The sequence below is a fragment of the Pollicipes pollicipes genome, unplaced genomic scaffold (assembly GCF_011947565.3).
Source record: "Pollicipes pollicipes isolate AB1234 unplaced genomic scaffold, Ppol_2.1 Scaffold_3087;HRSCAF=3621_pilon_pilon_pilon, whole genome shotgun sequence".
Taxonomy (NCBI): Eukaryota; Metazoa; Arthropoda; class Thecostraca; order Pollicipedomorpha; family Pollicipedidae; genus Pollicipes; species Pollicipes pollicipes.
The window spans coordinates 6,256,178-6,276,559 of NW_023596225.1; the positions used below are offsets into that span (position 1 = coordinate 6,256,178).

General features: G+C 55.6%; 1 protein-coding gene across 1 annotated transcript in view; it reads left to right on the forward strand.

Moving 5' to 3' along the window:
- Window positions 1-1,818: 1,818 nt before the first annotated feature.
- The window catches only part of LOC119089295 (cyclic AMP-dependent transcription factor ATF-7), a 30,308-nt gene continuing 11,744 nt past the window's right edge, over window positions 1,819-20,382 (forward strand). Inside the window, exons 1-3 of the mRNA XM_037211960.1 lie at window positions 1,819-1,827; window positions 2,760-2,902; window positions 9,949-10,136. Of these exons, the coding sequence (XP_037067855.1) occupies window positions 1,819-1,827; window positions 2,760-2,902; window positions 9,949-10,136 (340 nt within the window). The remainder of the gene's footprint in view (window positions 1,828-2,759; window positions 2,903-9,948; window positions 10,137-20,382) is intronic.

Sequence of the window (20,382 nt, forward strand, 5' to 3'; positions counted from 1 at the left end):
TAGCTTGCTTTGCGACAATATTGCAGAACTTCGTTGTCTCCCGGCAGCTTCTTATGGCTCATTGTTATCTCGGACTTACGTTATTGTGAATAAAGCACGCAGACCAGCCGAGCTCACCTCCACATTCAAAAACACGTCCCATGTTGGCTGCTCGGCGCAGGCCGCTCGCCCTGACCCGAGCTGGCCCGACCTGTCCCGACCAGACCCGAGCTGGCCCGATCTGACCGGACCTGACCAGACCTGACCAGACCTGGCCCGACTTAACCCGACCTGGCCCGACACGGCCCGAACTGACCCGACCATACCTGGCCTGACCTGACCCGACCTGACTTGATCTGGATCAACGCGACCTGATCTGACCTGACCCGACCTCAACCTGGCTTCATCTGACCTGACGTGACCGGCCCAACAGAACTTGACCCCACACATGTACCCGATCTCAGCTATTATCCTTGTAATTTATCTGATTGCGGATGGATTACAAGGTTCGCGCTCACATATTGTCTCACCAGATGGAAACGGACCCTGCATTACACCTGCGTTCGGATAAGGGGTGGTGATGGCGAAATTCCGTTTCTCTTTATAGCTCATGCAGTAACCTGCTGACCAAAATTTTGAATGCATACACATTTATTTGGCATCAAATGTGTGATGTTTTCACGTCTCATGCGTCTTAGACAACATTCGCCTATCTGACCACATCCATGTTAGTCCTACCGAAGTGATGCAGACCGTCGAAAAACAGCAAGTTTCCATCGGACTTGGTGTCGTGAGAGCTGAATGCATAGGTGACATGTTTACAGAGATAGCAACGGACCTACAGGCACGCGACATGACTCATAACTGAGCTGTTTAAGATCTCGAATTTTGCTATGCAGCACATGCCTATCAATACTCATTCATCGATTAACTGGGCATGCAATCAGAACAAAGGGTGCGGTTCTTTTGGCCGTAGCGAACAGGGTCCCTGCCGCTGTCGTTTGCAATAGGTACCTGCCTTCTCCCTCAGTCCCGTCTAGGCGTCACGCGTAGTCTGGATATTGCTCCTTACTGATCTCCAAACCGACTGATTAACTGCTGCTTGCCAATCAGTCAGCCGCACTTAAGCAGTAGAGCTCTAGGACAAAACGCTGGATGTTGGAGGGAGACTGAGGCGACCTTTAAACAGTACAACGCTGGCCTGAAATGCGCTGGTGTATTTGCTAATTAAGGCCCAGAAATACTCATTATTTCCGCGTCGCCTAACTGCCGCCCAGAAAGCAAGCGTCAGGTGACATGCCTTACTTTGCTATGCCTGTTGTATGGCCACCTTATGGGGCAATGTTCCTGCACTGTCGTATATTTTTTTAAAGCCGCATTCCTCGGTCCCGTGCTTAAAGGACCATTCTACATTTGTATGGGCTTTGAGCTGATATAACAATTGTCATGATCATTCCCTGCACCCTGCAACCATGCCCTCTTTTAGACTTCGAACCCTCATGTTCTGAGCGTGATGCGCGGAAACTTGTGCAGTCTACCTCGCGCTGCATATGGGAACGTCACCTTGGCATGTATTACGTCATAGAGACGTCACGGGAATGCCGCACCTCATTGGCTGTATTATGCTCATGGTCAAGCTCAATGTGGCCGTTTGAGCATTCGTGTTTGCGGTTAGAACGCAATTGGCCAACAGTCAGATTGTGCGGCTGAGTGCGTGTCTCGACCACTAATCGCATGCTGCCATAAGTAACACACATTTGGGCCACTTCTAGATATGAATATGAGGCTGGAAGTTGAATAACTTAAAAGTGGTGCCGTAATCGAACCGACAATGTAACTATGGAAGAAGTATGCCATCACGGTAAATATATGCAAACATGCCACAAGAAAAGCCCAAACCACACGCTTCTAATGCTCGTACGCTAAATGTAAATGTGTAAACCGACAACGCCACCTTTCGGCGTGTAGAAGTACCACAAATGAGTCACACCGTTCACTACAAGGGCAGTTCTGATCTGACAACTTGGTCAAGGACTTTGACGTCATAAAAACGGCTCATAGCGTAATCAAACGATGGTATATTGAAGCACAGAGGTGCCTGTAGGTGCAATTTCGTGCTTTAGAGCAGTCTTTTGCATTTAAAGGATGTCAATTAGAAGCGATGTTCTCCGTTACATCTAACGCTTGCCTCAATATCTTCTAATGTGGAACATTCCCTTCAACTTTTGTGGATTCGAGTTTGTCAAGGGCCGCTGAGGACATTTTACTGCATCATTCATTTCAGCGTAGCAAATGAAGGCAAGCTGCGCCACGCGTTTGCCTATTTTATTGGAAGGCAGGCTGCGCCTTGTGTTTACCTATTCTATTGGAAGGCAAGCTGCACCCTGTGTTTACCTATTCTATTGGAAGGCAAGCTGCGCCACGCGTTTACCTATTCTATTGGAAGGCAAGCTGCGCCACGCGTTTACCTTTTCTATTGGAAGGCAAGCTGCGCCTTGTGTTAACCTATTCTATTGGGAATGTTCCGGTCATGAGTCAGGGTCATGACCGCGGAGTCATGGGTCATGAGTACTCGCGGTCGGGATTTATGGGCAGCAATCCATCGAGCTATAATGCCGTGCGGCTGCCAACGCCGTCAGACTGGCCTCTTTGTGTTGTCGGTAGGACCCGCAACGATGGAACCAAACCGCCATGTGTAGTGTGTTCGTAGCCGCTGAAGCCGCGTGGTGGGCGGACGCCTTAGCTGCCGCCGGTCTGACGGCCTTGTCACCCGTCTTCAGCGGCTGAAACAGACTCTGCAGCGCCAGGAGAAGCCGGCAGCGGCGGGCGCGGCCGCCGAGCGCTCGCCGCCGGTCGGCGCCCACCCGGCACTGGGCCAGGCCGCTACTCCCACCGAGGATAGTCTGCGGCGCGAGCGGAACAGGTAAGAGCTCGCTCACCCGGCGCTGGGTCAGGCCGCCGCCCCCACCGAGGATAGTCTGCGGCGCGCGCGGAACAGGTGAGAGCCCGCTCACCCAGCGCTGGGTCAGGCCGCCGCCCCACCGAGGATACTCTGCGGCGCGAGCGGAACAGGTGAGAGCCCGCCAGCCCGTCTGCGGGCGCAACCGGAGTGGTACAGACTTTTGGACAGCTGGAGGTCGTACACCGGTTGCGAACCTGCCACAGTTGTCGCGTCAAGGAGAGATTCCCCGTGGCCTCTTTCCGATTGCCGAGGAATTTCCGAGAAAACCTCTCCGCTCGTACTGCCTAGGAGCGGAGAGAAGTGTTCTCGGTAGACGCTCGCACCAGCGGGACCTCTGGTGCATGACAAGGAAAGGGGGAGGGGGAGAGAGAGAGAGAGAGAGAGGGGGGAGAGAGAGAGAGAGAGAGAGGGAGAGAGAGAGAGAGAGAGAGAGAGAGAGAGAGAGAGAGAGAGAGAGAGAGAGAGAGAGAGAGAGAGAGAGAGGAGAGAGAGAGAGAGAGAGCGAGAGAGAGAGAGAGAGAGAGAGAGAGAGAGAGAGAGAGAGAGAGAGAGAGAGAGAGAGAGAGAGAGAGAGAGAGAGAGAGAGAGAGAGAGAGGAGAGAGAGAGAGAGAGAGAGAGAGAGAGAGAGAGAGAGAGAGAGAGAGAGAGAGAGAGAGAGAGAGAGAGAGAGAGAGAGAGAGAGAGAGAGAGGAGAGAGAGAGAGAGAGAGAGAGAGAGAGAGAGAGAGAGAGAGAGAGAGAGAGAGAGAGAGAGAGAGAGAGAGAGGAGAGAGAGAGAGAGAGAGAGAGAGAGGAGAGAGAGAGGAGAGAGAGAGAGAGAGAGAGAGAGAGAGAGTACTGCGGTGACGTGGTCGGTACACTGATTTATTACTACGATCACATGCTAGGCAGAGCACCGCGTTCTAGTACCGTCAACAGGACCGTGCGCCTGCCGTCGGTGAGTCGTGATCTACGCCGCAGATGTGATGGAGACAAACAGTGCGACGTCGGGAGACGGTCGGATGCCCACCCGCGACGTCCTGGAGTGCGTTGCCATGCGAATAATGGAGCCCCCGTGGCCTTGCTGAGCATCGCAGAATCATGCATTATGCATCTGTGATGATAATTACGATGTCGAGTATAGCTGGTTTCCCAACGTCTTTGCATCATGTGGCGCGCTCATGTCTGTGCTCCATGACCTCATTAGAGGGGAGGAGGGGGGAGGGGGCTTCGGCCGCACCGGGCCGCTTTGTTGGCCGGACGGCTTGGTCGAGCGTTGGGAGCGATTGCACATATGCGGATTTGCTCCGTAAGCCTGGTGAAAACGATGCGCCAGTCCGGAGCACTGGGTTAGTGCAATCAGGCTGGCAGCAAGCTCGTGAGTGTTGGAAAAGCGTATGATTGAAGCGATCCGGCTCTTTGGAAGCACTGTGAATTGCTGGAAGTCCCAGTGTGTCGTGCAGCAAGACTGTCCAATAATATTAACAATGTTGATATATTGAAGTGAGGGAAAATGTGGAACAACTAACGGACATCGATCCTGCGCAAGTGTATGACTCTTCACAAACGTTGACATGAGGGTCGAACGGCGAGTCTGAGCATCGGATGGCCGGCAGAGCCCCGCTGGGCTGGCGAGAAACACCGCCCTGCTGACGAGAGCCGTGGCGCCCTGTGGACGGGAACGGTGCAGTAATACCCTTTTGACGGGGGGGGGGGGGGGGAGAGGTGCGGTGACACCCCATTGACGGGGGGGGGGGGAGAGGTGCGGTGACACCCCATTGACGGGGGGGGGGGGCGGTGCTGTAACATCATATTGGCAGGGGCGGTGCAATGACACCCTTATGACGGGGGCGGTGCAGCGACACCCTATTGACGGGGGCGGTGCTGTAACATCTATTGATGGGGGCGGTGCAGGAACACCCTATTGACGGGGCGGTGCAGTGTCATCCTATTGACGGGGGCGGTGCAGTGACACCCTATTGACGGGAGGGGGGGGGGGGGGGGTGCTGGACATTCTATTGACGGCGGCGGCGCAGTGACGGCCTGTTGACGGCGGCGCTGCAGTGACAGCCTATGGACGGGACGGTGCAGTGACAGCCTGTGGGCGGGGCGGTGCAGTGACAGCCTATGGACGGGGCGGAGCAGTGACAGCCTATGGACGGCGCCCGGGGCGTGAGAGCATCGGCCCTATCTAATCGCCAGCGGAGGCAAACAGCCTGTCTGTCCCCGGCCGACAGCGCTTCCGCAATTAGCCGCCGCCGCCGGCTCACTCGCAACGGCGCCCCGCATTGGCGCGGTCTCTTTCTTCTGCGTTCGGGCCTCGTCTGTGGTGCGGCGCCGCGCTTCCTGCTGGCCGGGCCGGGCCTCCTGCGGCGATGGGCCGTTGTGCTGGCCACTATATGGCCGGGGCTGTGTTCGCCGTGTTCCGGTCGGCCGCGTGGCGTGTCGCCCGGTCGGCCGGGCCCCGACGAGCGGCGGCACCCCCGGCTCTTTTGGACTGCCGCGAAATCACGACCCGGGCGGCGGCGGCGCCGGCCCGGGCGGCCGGGCCCCGACGAGCGGCGGCCACCCGCGGCTCTTTCGGACCGGCGCGAAGTCACGACCCGGGCGGCGGCGGCGGCGGCGCCGGCCCGGGCGGCGACAGCGGCGGCACCCCCGGCTCTTTCGGACCGGCGCGAAATCACGACCTGGGCGGCGGCGGCTACAGCGGCGACAGCGGCGGCGGCGGCGGCGGCGGCGGAGGCGGCGGCAGCGGCAGCGGCAGCGGCAGCGGCAGCGGCAGCGGCGGCGGCAGCGGCGGCCGGGCCCCGACGAGCAGCGGCGCCCCTGGGTCTTTCGGACCGGCGCGAAATCACGACCCGGGCGGCGACAGCGGCGGCGGCGCCGGCCCGGGCGGCCGCCCTCATATAGATATGGGCTGCGCGCGTATCGACCCAGCTTGAGCCGGGTGTCGGCCGATCGGCCGGCCGGACCGTAGCCGGGTCGGCGCCGCCGAGTGCGGCCGTCGGACCCGCGGCACCGGCAGAACAGGCCCGGTCCGGCGGCCCGCGCTGGTCGCCCGGCATCTGGGTTTCCACGGCGCCGCTCGGGCCGCGCAGAGACTGGGGCCGCGGGCTGCAGGTGGGAATGCTCGCTTTCAGCGCGGTGGAGGGGAAGCGCAGTGATCACTCGATGACCGTTTGTTTAGAGATTAGAAATGCGATGAAAGAGGTCCGTCAGAGCGCGGCGCCACCTATCCGTGGTCGCCCACGGCTCGGTTGTCTTCTGCTGTGGGCGTTGCGCCAAAATGGCCTCCGACATCGGAGGATGCTGCGCGAGGAAGGAACGAAATTGAACAGCCACAGCTGATGTTATCTGATGACATCTTGGCAGTGGACGGGCTTGGATATCGACCATCAGCTCCGCATGTGTGGCATGCCAGTGAGACGTCTGGCGCGGCACGGGGCGGGCGGGACGGTAACAGAAGCGGCCAGTGAGACGCCTGGCGCGGCGCGGGACGGGCGGGGTGGTAACGGAAGCGGCCAGTGAGACTCCTGGCGCGGCGCGGGACGGGCTGGGTGGTAACAGAAGCGGCCAGTGAGACTCCTGGCGCGGCGCGGGACGGGCTGGGTGGTAACAGAAGTGGCCAATGAGACTCCTGGCGCGGCGCGGGACGGGCGGGGTGGTAACAAGGGCGGCCGGTGAGACGCCTGGCGCGGCGCGGGACAGGCTGGGTGGTAACAGAAGCGGCCAGTGAGACTCCTGGCGCGGCGCGAGACGGGCTGGGTGGTAACAGAAGCGGCCAGTGAGACGCCTGGCGTGGCGCGGGACGGGCTGGGTGGTAACAGAAGCGGCCAGTGAGACTCCTGGCGCGGCGCGAGACGGGCTGGGTGGTGACAGAAGCGGCCAGTGAGACGCCTGGCGCGGCGCAGGACGGGCTGGGTGGTAACAGAAGTGGCCAGTGAGACGCCTGGCGCGGCGCGGGACGGGCTGGGTGGTAACAGAAGTGGCCAGTGAGACTCCTGGCGCGGCGCGAGACGGGCTGGGTGGTAACAGAAGCGGACAGTGAGACGCCTGGCGCGGCGCGGGACGGGCGGGGTGGTAACAAGGGCGGCCGGTGAGACTCCTGGCGCGGCGCGGGACGGGCGGGGTGGTAACAAGGGCGGCCGGTGAGACGCCTGGCGCGGCGCGGGACGGGCGGGGTGGTAACAAGGGCGGCCGGTGAGACGCCTGGCACGGCGCGGGACGGGCGGGGTGGCAACAAGTGCGGCCGGTGAAACGCTTGATGCGGGGCGGGGCGGCCGGGACGGTAACAAAAGCGGCCAGTGAGACGCTTGGTGCAGCGCGAGGCGAGCGTGGCAGTAACCAAGAGCGGCCGGTGAGATGCCTGGCGCGGCGCGGGCGGTAACAGAAGCGGCAGCTATCAGCTGTCAGGTAGATGATGTCAAAAGCTAAGCTAGTAGAGCGAGATGCGCCGGGTAGCCGATACCAGTAGCTTTCATCAGGGCGTTGGAAAGTTAATATTTTATGAAAATCTGACGGGCCGAGATCCGCTAAGGCAACATTTGTGCACCAATCTGCAAACAATGTACCTGAAAATGTGACTGGTCTGTTAAGATCTGCATTGTAATCCAGGACACCGATAACCGCAGTGGTTTACGGTTGTTAGAGTCGTCACCAGAATAACGTTGCGAGAAACGTTGTTTTACGTCTACGTTTTGAGCTCACTGACGAAAGCATACGTGTTGCTTAAAATATATATATATATATATATATATATATATATATATATATATTCATATCATAGGCTGTTAAGTTTGTTGGTCTACCTAAGACAGTGATAGTTCACCCAGAGCCTGGCAAAAGTCCGTGGTATGAGGCCATTGAATGTGCCGAGCCAAAACTTTGCAACGGCACTTAGCCCTCAAAAATTGCTCGCCCGGTCCTGGATCTGGGATCTTACAGAATCCACGGCACATTTTCGTGTCTTGTCGGATGATGTGTTATCCAGGACGCATTGTTGAGTTTTTCTTAAAGACTTTCCAGAATCTGGAATGTCTGGGAACTTTTCGAAGTGTTTTGGATCCCAAAACTGTTTTATCTTTTAAAACTCGCTTGTCTTGATTTCGAAGCATGCCTTAGGATCTGGGATGCTTTCGGGGATGCTGGCACATAACTGGTGGCATTCTTGTTTTGCTGAATGACGCGGGCGTGTGGACACAGTCCGGAGGAAAACCGCGCTCCTCTCGACCCGAAAGAAAGGTATCGCTCCGCAGCAAGGATATGAGGGGAGGTGGCTCGGGGATCGATGCTAAATTTCAAAGAGATGCTACCGCGTGCCGCTAGCAGGTATTTTTGACGGCCCTTGAGGATGTAGATAACCGAACAAGCTCTTTGGCTTCAAGGTCCGGCTGACACCATTGGCAGCAGTATGGAATGGTGACCGAGGTCGGGACACATTTCACGTTTGTGTTCTGTGACTGGCCTTGGTTTGTGAAGAATAAATCGCTCTATTTTTCCGCTGATCGAGTATTACAACTTGGCACATAGTCGGTCTAGTTTGCTATCTGAATGATAACATCATGACGCATGTTGACAGCTGTCAAGGGAAATAATGACAATTCATTGTGCCCGCTTGAATACATTATTTCGCTTTCGGGTTTCAAGTCAGCAAATAATTTTGGCACCACCCGGATTTAAGAGCTCGTTTGGTCGAACCCCGACGACTGAAACGTTGTGGGCCAGCCGCTGATGCAGTTCACATCAAATGCTGTGTATCGTCTGAAGACATTTAAAGACCCGCGCCCCTGAGCCCCAACCATTACATCGTAGACCCTTGCGCATTCCATGTCAGCTTGTATCGATTTTTGTCAAAACGGCACGCTAGTGACAGCGTTCCCACGCCAGTTTTGTCGAAAGCCACTTCTTCGCGTCGCGCTGAGTGACCTTCATGCTTTTGCACCTCCTAGGTCGCGGAGCGTGGCCGATCGCGGCCGGACGGGCCGGCGATTGCGGCGCCGGAGCGGAGCCCGTCACTGTCGGCCGCCGCCGCCGCCGCCGCCGCCGCCGGCTCTGATGATCGCTCCCCGTGACCCCGCCCGTCTGCGGCGCTATCTCCCCGCGGCGCGCCGCACTTTGGCCGCCGATCGATGCCGTGTGCTGCGGCCGCCGCCGCTGCCCCGGGGGCGGCCGCCGCCCACGGCCCCGGCCGCCGCCCTGCCGACCTTGTTTGCGCGCGGTGTGCGGCGAGCCGGTGAGGTCCCTGATTAGCCCGAGTCCGAGCCAGCGGCCGGGCGGCGGCTCGGCTCGGCGCTCGCGCTGCAGCTCGGCCGCCGCTGGACCGGGCGCCGCTGCCGCAGCCAGCAGCGTCGCACGGCACCGGCCCGGTGGCACGTTCATTCCGCTTTGGGCGTGGACAGTACGCCATTTTATGCTGTCGGCGCTGGGCTTTATAGAATTTGCTTCACATTACCCAATTATGTATGCAATTTGCGCGTAACGAAGTTTTCCAGGCTTCTAGTTAAGACATGAATAGCGCGGATTCGAATTCAAAGTGATACGTTAGCTCGTTAGTTTGAAGAAAATTTCTAAGAACTTCATTTTGCTGTGATTTATGGAGCATATCGCTGTCGTAAACACTGAAATCGATCGCTCAACCTTTTTAGTTGTCACATAGTCGGGGCCGTAATATACTGCAGCTTTCTTACCGGGGCCATGGCCAAACGACTTGAGTTCTCCCACAAACGCCCTGCGACTGACTCGTCCGATGTGTGACTGCCCGGGCGTGACCGGGCGCCCCACCATTGACCGCTCACGCCGTGGCCGCTGTCAGCTGCAGCGTGCCGCACCCGTCGGGTGACCCCTCCCTCCCCGCCCCGCCCCCCGCTCTGGACCTCTGTGACCTCGGCCCACACCGCAGGGCTTCCACTGAACGCGGAATGGTCTGACCCGGCGGGGCGGCCGTCTCGACCTTGACCCTGTGACCTTGGCGGTGCCCCCGGCGCCACGTCTGCTTAGACCTGACCTCTGTAACCCCGGCCGTGCCCCAGGGCGGCGGCCAACCGGTGGCGGGCGCGGAAGAAGCGCGACCAGCAGCAGATGGCCAGCTCGATGGAGTCGCTCTCGCTCAGCGTGCGCCAGCTACGCCGCGAAAACGGCGAACTCAGAGCGGAGGTGGCCAAGCTGAAGCTGCTCCTCATCCAGCACCGCGAGTGTGACGTCACCCGTGGCCTCAGGCGTGAGTACATGCGTGGCGTTACACCCAGCACGGCGAGCGTGACGTCACACGCGTCGTCATATGCAGCGTCGTGTCGGGCATGGGGCTTGTGACGTCCGACGCGACCTCAGGTGTGGGCTCAGATCTAGCCGTGTTGAAACATCCATGCCGGAGCAAATAACAGATGTTTGGCCATTAACCGTAGAAAAGCCGTCGATGTTATGCCCAGTCACAGGGACACTTCGGTGTGTATGCTGCTGACCCGCACGTCGGCTGCGATGCGCAGGGAGCCCACTTAATGTCCAAAAAAACAATATTTAGCATTTATGCGGTAACCTACCTCGAACATGCTTGTCTTACCATCGCGGTTGTTACCTAATCCAGGGTTTTTCGGCAATCGTACAAATGGTGCACCAGCAGCCGACAATACTGCGACTTATGCTGTGCCTACTGCAACTGCCTCTAGATATGGTCCAATTAACAGAGACGTTGATTGAATTTACCAGTGGAACAAACCAAAGGAACCGAAGCGGATGTCGGACTGATGTTTTTTGTTTAACGTCCAGCACGAGCCTTTAACGTTGAAATGTTATTGGCTGTGGCTGAGGCGCTCTTGAGATTCGTACGGTAGCAGTTATTATATTCTGGAATGGCATAAGGACTCGCCAGCGTTTTGTTACCTTATTAAACTAAACCGCTTCCTGCGCCCCCCCCCCCCCCCCCCCATGTATTCGGGTTTACCCATGGAGCAGAAATGTGATGAGCGATGATGAGAGCGATGCGAGCGAGCGATGATGAGAAATGAAGATTCGTCTAATGGTGAATTTACAGCGTTGGTGAAATGGACTCAAGCTTCGCTGCTCAGCACCCTGCATGCCATGAAGCATGTCAAACCGGGAATTGCGCATTAAATCCTGTTTAAATGGATATGCCTCCTGCCTGAGATATCACTAAAACCACCTGCAGTGAGCGCGCGAGGCTAGCCAACGCCGCACATACAACAAAGCGCAACTGGCCCTCCCAGGGTGTACATTAGCATGCTTTTTATGAAAAACGGCACGTCTAAAGATCCGTTCCGAGTTTTGCACGGCATTACATTGCTTCAAATATTTCCGCCGCCAGCGCGTCGTTGGGCGGCCAATCACAGAACAGATGTTTGAATATCGGCGTATATCGGGCCGACAGGCCTCCAGCAGCCGCATTGTCCAACGATTTTGCATCAATCGCGGTCTTAAATATGCACTGCAATGCATAGCCAAAATGCTGGCATACTCCCTGGCTCCCTGCTAACTTACTGCCTGGTCTGTGTCAAACTAAAATATTGCGCACGCTCTGGCAGCCCTTTGATAAGTATCGTATAGATGAGGGTGTTATGGACCCGCTCACCAGCGAAATATTCTGTGGCTAACGACGTTGAATATACCATTTATTTTTTTTAATATTCGCACTTTCGCTGACCGCACAAATCGGCATGGCTGCGATCAGATTGCGTGCGTGCCACATTAACACAGCAGTCAATCTTCACCCTGCGTCATTATGAATGGATTTATGTCCAAGTAGAGGCCTTGATGGGCAAGATTTTTTCCGCCCAATATTCGCCTGCTGCCCATGGGGCTTTGCCCGTGCCCACCCGCGACCCAGTCTAAATTAGTTGAAGACCCCCCCCCCTCCCCGTTGCTCGCCCGTTTGTGTTTTTCAGCACCTTTATTCTAAACTATAGAACAAATTCAGGAAATTTTACACCCAAACTTCGTCTTTCACGTTTATAATTGACATAATAAAGCGAATGGAGCTTGCTATAGCGAAGCACAGGCATCAACATTGTGTAGTATTTCGTTAAGTACCTAAGCAAGATTTCGTGAACACCTTACCCGTACCCTTAACCGTAGTTTTCCCAGAATATGAACCCAACCCAACCCGCTGGCATTCCATATGGATTACTCATTGGCTTACCCAACTTGTGAAGTTCGTTATGCATAATAGTTCCAACCTACGGTTTGAAGCAGGTATGCGTCCCTGCTCAACAATTATATATGTTCTTGTTTTTACCAAAACGACCGGCGGAGGGCACGCGGAGTCTCCCATCCATGCTCGTCAAGATGGCGGGCATCTGTGATTATACAGGTCAACTACAAAACGTTCCAAGGTATGGGAGTTTGGTGGGCTTGAAACGTCCTAACCGATTCGTAACGACACGTTGCGAAGGGGGCTTGCCGCTGCCAACATGTGGTTGATATCGGGCGCGGAAGCCCTGTTCCTTGGTGACTGTAACGCCTCGCGACAAGATTAACGGAATGTTTATTGCTGAAAGAATGTAAAAGTTACTATGAGATGTGTTTAAGGCATCTCTCTGACAAATGGTACAGAACACAGATTTGGCCACAAGTGCGACAAAAAAATGAGCCAAGGTAACCATTCATCTTTGTTGCGATGGCTTACCGAGACGTAGCGAGAAGTGGTACCGCCCTCGACGAGTGATAATACGGCGCTCAACGACACATGCAATGCATGCTATGTAGGGACCTTGTTTAGTTAAATATAAGCCGCTTTCGCGATGGATTCTAGAACAAAACTTAATTTTTCTAACGGCAAAGCTTTTATCAGCGATTTTTGGCTTTGAGTACTTGGTGAAAAGTTTGTGAAGACATACGTTCTGATAAAATTGGACACGGTCGGCTGGCTGTAAGCAAGACCATGTTTTACGGGCAGGTATGATGCGAGATTTCTTCCTACCGAAACTTTTCAAAGCTCCTTAAAAGCTTTCGGTAACATGTCTCACGCAGAGACGACAAAACAACTTCCAGTCGCCTGGCCGCGCCCCTGCTCATAGGTATGCAGTACTTACAAAGCTGATGTGCCTGAACACGATCCACGATTAATGATCCTGAACGCCGGCCTTGCTCCACACAGCATCAATGCAAACAATAATGGCGCAGCCAGCGTCTAACGCCCTACACCGATCCCCACCACTGATTGGCAGGCTTAGCATTCGCCTAGACTTGGGATGAAGTAAAGGCATGGGCTAAAATAAGAAATGCGTATAAAGTGGCTCGTATTATATAAGTAATTTATTCTTCGATGCGCGTGTCTTAGCTATGAAATGTCAATGAAAGTGCATGGAAACGACCAAATTCTGGTTCAGTGTTCCGTATATGTTGGAATTTCAAAGAAACATTTCAAAAACTTCAGCGCATTGATCTGTCGTGAAAACCGATATAGGTTCATCTCCGTAATTTGCGATTGTTGGGGCCCCACCAGTACTGTCTTTGTAGATGGGGGTGGGGATGAAACTCTCGCACTGTCCTTGTATTGATGCCGGTTGACAATAGCGGTTGTAACGCTTGTTCATTCAACGGTTATTTTAAACAAGTATGTGGTGCAGGCCGGTATAAACCCGTGTTTGATAAAAGTATATGTGTCTCCAACCATGGACCAGCCAAAAATCCCCCAAAACGATATCGCTAGAGAGGGCTATCAACATATTTGTCACAGCTAGGACCCTCCTCGAACATTCTGCCTGTTTCCCATGACAATGTGGACGCTGCAAATGCCTGCGAAATAAATAATGTGTTTTTCTCGCGTCTGCCCTCAGGACAGATGGTTCTGGCGCGGGACCCCGCTTTAAACAGTTGCATAAATGCCAAATCTAGGCCATTTGAAGGGTCATCCATCGTAAAGGGAGCAAAAGAAATTCCTGTGAAAAAGCTTGCTAATTGTATCCGCCTGCGCGTGGCTTCTCTCTTCTGCGCCATGCGGGTCTCCCCCCAGCCGCGGTTATCACGGCAGGGTGCTCATCCGTCTAGAGGCTGAAGCACGGCGAACAATCTGACTGCACACACAAACTTCCGCACTCAGGCTGTCGCACTGCTCTCAGCGGAGCGGTGGCCGGCGGCCGTGGCCCGTGGCGCGGCGCCGCTCGGCTCGGCGCCGCTCGGCCGGGAGGTAACCGAAGCCGCCGGCGCCGCCCGCTGCCTCGCGTCTCCAGGGAGCGCCCGCAGGCGACGCCGGCGGTGCGCGGCTCGCGACGACGGCCGCCGGCCCTATAGCGTTATCAGGCGGAGATGGCGCCGCTGATTACGACGCTGATGCTGTTTCGGAAGTGCGCGGGTGCTGTATTTGAAAGGAATGTGGGACAGGAATGGTTCGGTTTGAGTGAATCTACAGCTCGGAGAAATTTGTCACGGCTGATATCGCCTGGGCGCCGGCCGCGTAAGAAAGAGTAAGATGGCGGATAAGACGGGCTGGCTTTGTTGCGGGCATTTTAAGTCAGAATTCGGCTCCAGTTGGGTTCGAGCGCCGCCAGGGTGCAGAGGGCGGTACACGCGGGAGACATTAGCGGGGATACAAGTGTACCAAGGCAAGAACTGCCATCATACGGATCATAGGGCCCGGAGACGCAATCCGAGACACTGCTGGAGCGCTCCGCGGCGGGGTGGTGGCGGCGTTCGGCTGCGCCCGACGTGAGCAGTTTTGTTACATCTGCCAGGATGATGTCTACATGTGAGCCAGTCTGAGCTATGCTGGCAACACATATATTGCATTCATAATCATACTTTTGCCGTTCTTTCCAAACATCTTAAGCAAAACCAGGCTGAGGTTGAACACAAACCTGCTTAGTTTGCAGGCCGTATGCTGATGACTTCTCACACAAGACTGCATACACGCCAGCTGGAAGGAAATTGAAAATGTTAAGTTGGTGTCCCTTTTGATGTTGTCCGAGGGAAAATACATCAATAAAGATCTGAAAACATGATTAATCAGGGTTGCGCAGTTGTTGCTCCTGCGATGACAAAAAAGATCAGGCATCGAAGATCAACCAAGGTCAAATGCCGACACCCGTGCATTTCTTAACATCCAGCCGAAGAAATCAAATAAAAACGCCCGCGTCCGCAAACGCCGCCCAGGGTGAATACGGCGAGGTCCGGGACAATGGGCCCCACAACACAGCGAATGGGAGGCCATGCCGATATGGATAGGATTGCAGCCACAACGGAATGGCGTAATTAGTGTATTGTAAATGGCCTCAATTGAGCGTTAAGCTGCGATCGCTGCCACGGCAACGAGTCGCAGATTCAGCTCGGGGCGGAGTGAGATTGCTGATCCCGGTGTCTGCCCGACTGACCACCTGCCCCGGGAGGTGGTCAGTGACCACCTGCCCCGCTAACCCTGGGAGGCCCTCAGCACCGCCGCTGGCCCCGGGAGGCCCTCAGCACCGCCGCTCTCCCCGGGAGGCCGTCAGCGCTGCCACTCGCTCGACAGGGGGCTTCCGAACACCCGTTGGATTTGGGCCCGCCGAATGTTTTCGCCAATTGTGTTTATTGGTATGTGGTTGTCCTGTTCCACTTGCCAAGCTTTGCAGCTGTGGCTGTGCCATTTTCGTCATGTTTCATACCTGTTAGTAGCCGAAAGTCGAGACAACGCTATATGATATTTAGAAATAGCGTGCACCGTTGCAGTGAGTACGGTTAAGCGTTAATGTGTCTTGTTGCTGAACCCCTTCCGGATCGTTCAAATTGAATGGTGAACGCCAATCGATACAGCTCTAACGTCATGCCAGAGATAAACCGTCCGTCTGTTCCGGATCCGGGGACGTAACGTGTTCTCGAATGAATATCGGATGATCACTTCTGAACGATCAATTTCTGCCGAGCCCCTCGTAACCTCGTTATATGTGCTGAAATTCAATCTGCAGAACTAAATTGTTTGCGAACGGCACGCAAGTGTCTTTTTCTTCGTCGTAGTTTGAGGTTTAAGCGGCTAGCCACGGTTTCTCAAATATGATGACGCGTCAGAGAGAGAGAGTGGTAGCTCTTAACCTTTTGCTTTGTGGCCACTGCGTCTAGGTCCGGCGCTGATGTTCCTCGTAAACTCTCATCGACTCAATCTTGTTCGCGACCTTTTCAAAGTTAGGGAAACTTCATTCGAGAACTGGCCGGAGGACTATGCTGCTCGACGACCCGGGACAAGACAGCGCACTTTACACAAGCGCGACGGCACTTCCTGGCTGGATACCACGTGTGCTGTATTGCTGTGGTGGCTTTGGAAAGGACCGAGTTACTTCATGCAGGCGTTTCTGTCATGGGCCGTTTTCAGTACTTCCCACGGAGTTTGACGGCAGCTGGCTGCACTGGCTGTAAAAGCGTTCTGTCGACGATCCGCTTCCGGCGGCGGCCAAGAGCAGCACCAAAGGGTGCGCGACGTCCGCATGCAGCGCCGACGCCCTTCAGAGCCGCGCTTATAGTTTTGCACGCAGGCCATCAGTTCAGAGGAGCCATAACATCGCCGTGCCTCACGACCCAGTGGGCCCTCCGAGAACTCCATGATCAGGTCATTACGGACGAAAACGCTGGTGGTAGGATCAATCAATTTGAGCCTGGTGGAAAGAGACCAGCGACGGGCGTGGTTAAAGCCCGACTGCGATGTTTTCTAACCCAGCCAAACTAGTTTAAAGTAGCAGATGGTGTTGCCCAGGCCCTCAGCTACGGCGGGGTAATCAAGGTGGCGATTGCATTAGCAACACCCACGCAGCGAAGAAGAGGCGGATAAAACACGTTAGGCGTTGTCATGAGACCAATTTGAGAACCTTGACAGCTATTACCATTCAGTGTATCTCTGCGGCTCCCGGCTATGCCGCGTTTGAACGGCTTGTCCGCCGTGTACTCCTCTCGTCTCCGACGAGCCGCGTACGTGTCTGTCCGGCTGGCCGCCCACGCCCCGGGGCGGACCGACGCGGCGGAAGCGCACGTGACGGACCGAGGCCGGTCACCGTCCGGGCCGGCGCGGCAGCGCAGACCCGGCCGCCGCGACCGTGTAGATTATGTAAATACCGCTCGTGACGCCGCGCAATCATTCACAGCCGACGACTGGTCGGGCTCGGGGCGCATCCGGACGACGCATGCTTCTGTATGCAGTGACGGCGTGCAGCTCCGATGGGCGGCGTAACTCACCCCCGCACCGCAGGCGCGGTCCCCGGCGCTCCGGCGCTGATGCACGGCGATGGCGGAGATTAACTTAACTGGCTGGCGACTGCTCGTGCATTCAGCGGCGTCGTGGCGATTCGACTGCCGCCATTTCTCCGGTCTGGCGGCAGACCGGCCGCGGCCCGGGGGAGCCGGCTGCGGCGAGCCGTGCCTTGCCGGCCGGCCCGAGCCCGGCGCGCCCGCTGGGCGGACGGCGGGGCCCCGCCGTCGCCCGTGCTCGGTCTGCCGGGCGTCGCTAGGGCGTGCCGCAAGCAAGAACGGACGGCGGCGGGCAGGAACCCGCAGGCTTTTGGCTGGATTATGGGCCAGACTTGGCGGGCTCTTGCGGGTCAAATATTTTAGCAGGCAAAATAATGTTAGTTTTTTTTCGCTATTCATTCAGCTTTAAAATCAACCCAAAACCAGGGTGTGCTTACAAACTCAAAGAAAACAAGAAACAGGCGTGTGTTTTACTTGTTACAGCAGGAACATCAGCGACAGAAAACCCATGGCAGACAAAACATCAGTAAACCAGGTTGCATGGATTGGATAGCTTAAAGCAAATACCTCACTTAAAAATTCAAGAACAATGCCCGCATTTTTTAAACCTGATTGATTTTCTACCAATAGCTTGATTTCACTGAGCAACAGGCAGGTGGGTCCTTAATATAAATACAGCTGCATACCGCACTTTGCTGTTACTGTCAGAGCGTGGTGCACTCAATCTTTCTTGATTCACACAAAGACCATACCTCACAAATCGCAATCAATATCCATGATTAGTGAAATGGATGGGAAACTCAGTCTTTCAACCCTAGCTTCACTCACTTCTCAATAACCCAGCAGTTACGGGCTTATCGAATGCGCGACAGTTGTCGAAACCGAAAAAGGTGGTAGTGGCATCGAGTTTGTTCGTCCTTGTCTGAGGAAGACGCAATTTGCGACCACGACTACAGAGCACTATATCCCCTTCGCACTGTATCAAGCGGCGCGATGATGTTTGTGCGATGGAGCGCGGATGGTGGTAAGAGAGAAACGTGGATCATTTGAAAGCTACCATGTGGTAGCTTTGAAAGCTGCCGTGTGGTTGCATGGTGTATCCACTAAGGACAGGGCACACTAGATATGAGGCTGGCGCTGTTTCTTCAATGAGAAATATGACATTATTACAATTGTGACCCAATCGAATGCTGATCGAGCGTATGTGCGTTGTAATGAACTGACACCATCCTTGGCTCGAAACATCCAACATTTTTACTCAGCGCAAAGTTAATGCAAAGGATTCATTTAATGTATGCAATCTTAGAAGAAATCACCCTTGGTCTGTTGAGATGGAGTAGGAGGGTGAAACATTTGGCGCAATCTGGTGAAAGGCAATTTTATGCACACTTAAGTGCACAGGTCTAAAGTTAAGATGAAATTATGAAATGCATCTTGCATTAAATAAGGTCTTGCGAGTTAATGGCGGATCAGTTTTGAAGCATAGCGGGCTTTTGCGGTCTAGATCACAAGCTAGGGGGGGGGGGGGGGCTCAGCTCCGGACTTGTTTTGTGGTGGGCTCAGCTGCGGACTTGTTTTATGGTGGGTTCAGCTACGGACTTGTTTTGTGGAGAAAGTTGCGTCTCAAGTTGGGATCCATGATCCGGTGGACGCACAACTGGTGTTGGGATATGCGGACGGCTGGTGTTGGGATATCCGGCGGGCGAACGGCTGGTGTTGGGATATCCGGCGGACGGACGGCTGGTGTTGGAATATCCGGCGGAAGAACGGCTGGTGTTGGGATATCCGGCGGACGCGCAGCTTGTGTTGGGATCTCTGATCCAGCGGACGGACAACCGGTGTTGGGATATGCGGACGGCTGGTGTTGGAATATCCGGTGGACAGACGGCTGGTATTGGGATATCCGGCGGACGGACGGCTGGTATTGGGATACCCGGCGGTTGGACGGCTGGTGTTGGGATATCCGGCGGACGGACGGCTGGTGTTGGTATCTCTGATCCGATGGACGGACAGACGGTGTTGGGATCCCTCATCCAGCGAACGGACGGCCGGTGTTGGGGTCTGATCCGGCGGCCGGTGTTGGGATCTCTGATCTAGCGGGCGGTCGGCTCCGCGATCAATGGCTCCGTCCTCCGCCAGGAGCCGCTGCGGTGGCGTCCGTCGCGCGGACCGGCCGCTCGTGCTCGACTGAGCGTGCCCCCCGCCGAACTTCTCGTGTAGGGGGGGGGGGGGCGCCGCCCCCGCATCGACCCGGCGGAGCGGCGTCGTGGCGGGCGGCTCGCAGGCGGCAGTCGCCGGCGGCAGATTGGGTCACGTTGCCTGTCCCGGCTGAAATTGGATCGCGCCGCGCGCCTGTGGCGGACGCTGGTCTCGTCTGTGACGGGCGCGGGTCTGGTCTGGCGCACGCTGGCCCGGTCTGTGGCAGACACGGGTCTGGTGGACGCTGGCCCCGTATGTGACGGATACTGGCCTGGCGGATGGCCCGGTTTGTGACAGACGCTGGTCTGGTCTGTGGCGGAAGCCGGTGTCGCCTGTGGATGAGTTATAATGAACACAGCCTGACCCCGGATACGAAAAACAGATCTCTGGACGCGGATCCAAATCTTGTCATTGAATGACTACGGAATCGAAATACCTTGAATTCAGACACACGTTTCCGGTTGGACGCTGTGCTGGGCTGTGATAGACACCGATTTGGGCTGGCGTCGGATACATTCTAGGGTTTTTGAAGCTAGAGGGGTGCTATAAAATATTGGACACTCGTTCCAATCAATGGCATGGTGCGTGATGTAGCATCACGTATGTTCTGGATATCTGAATTTAAACTTAAGTCTGTACACGGCACACGACGGCCGGGATATCATCACGGACGTGTATGCCAGCTTCGATTTTGCGCATCCCTCATCTGACTGCTCTTGATGCGAACCGGAACAGTAACAATATCATAATTGTTTGTCGTTCCTGTAATCTTGTGAGCTTCATTTCGCTGATGGTCTATTTTTCTGAGAGAAAACCGAATTTGGTTTAGGTCGGCTGCATTTGATGGAGAGCCGCGTCTCATTCTGACAGCCCATCGTTGCACTAGGATTAGCCTCGCGTGTTCTTCTGATTTGGGACGCTTGTGAAGTAGTGTGTCTGATCGTGGCAGGTTCATCCATGCATAATCAGTGTAGCCTATGCTCGATAGAGACTGAGCACGGGATTATACTGCTTTCTGTGGGCGCTGGGAGTGCTTGTGAGCGCGTTTGAGCGCTTGTGAGCGCTCGCGAGTGCTGATAGCGCTTTTGAGCACTGAGTATTGCGCTTGT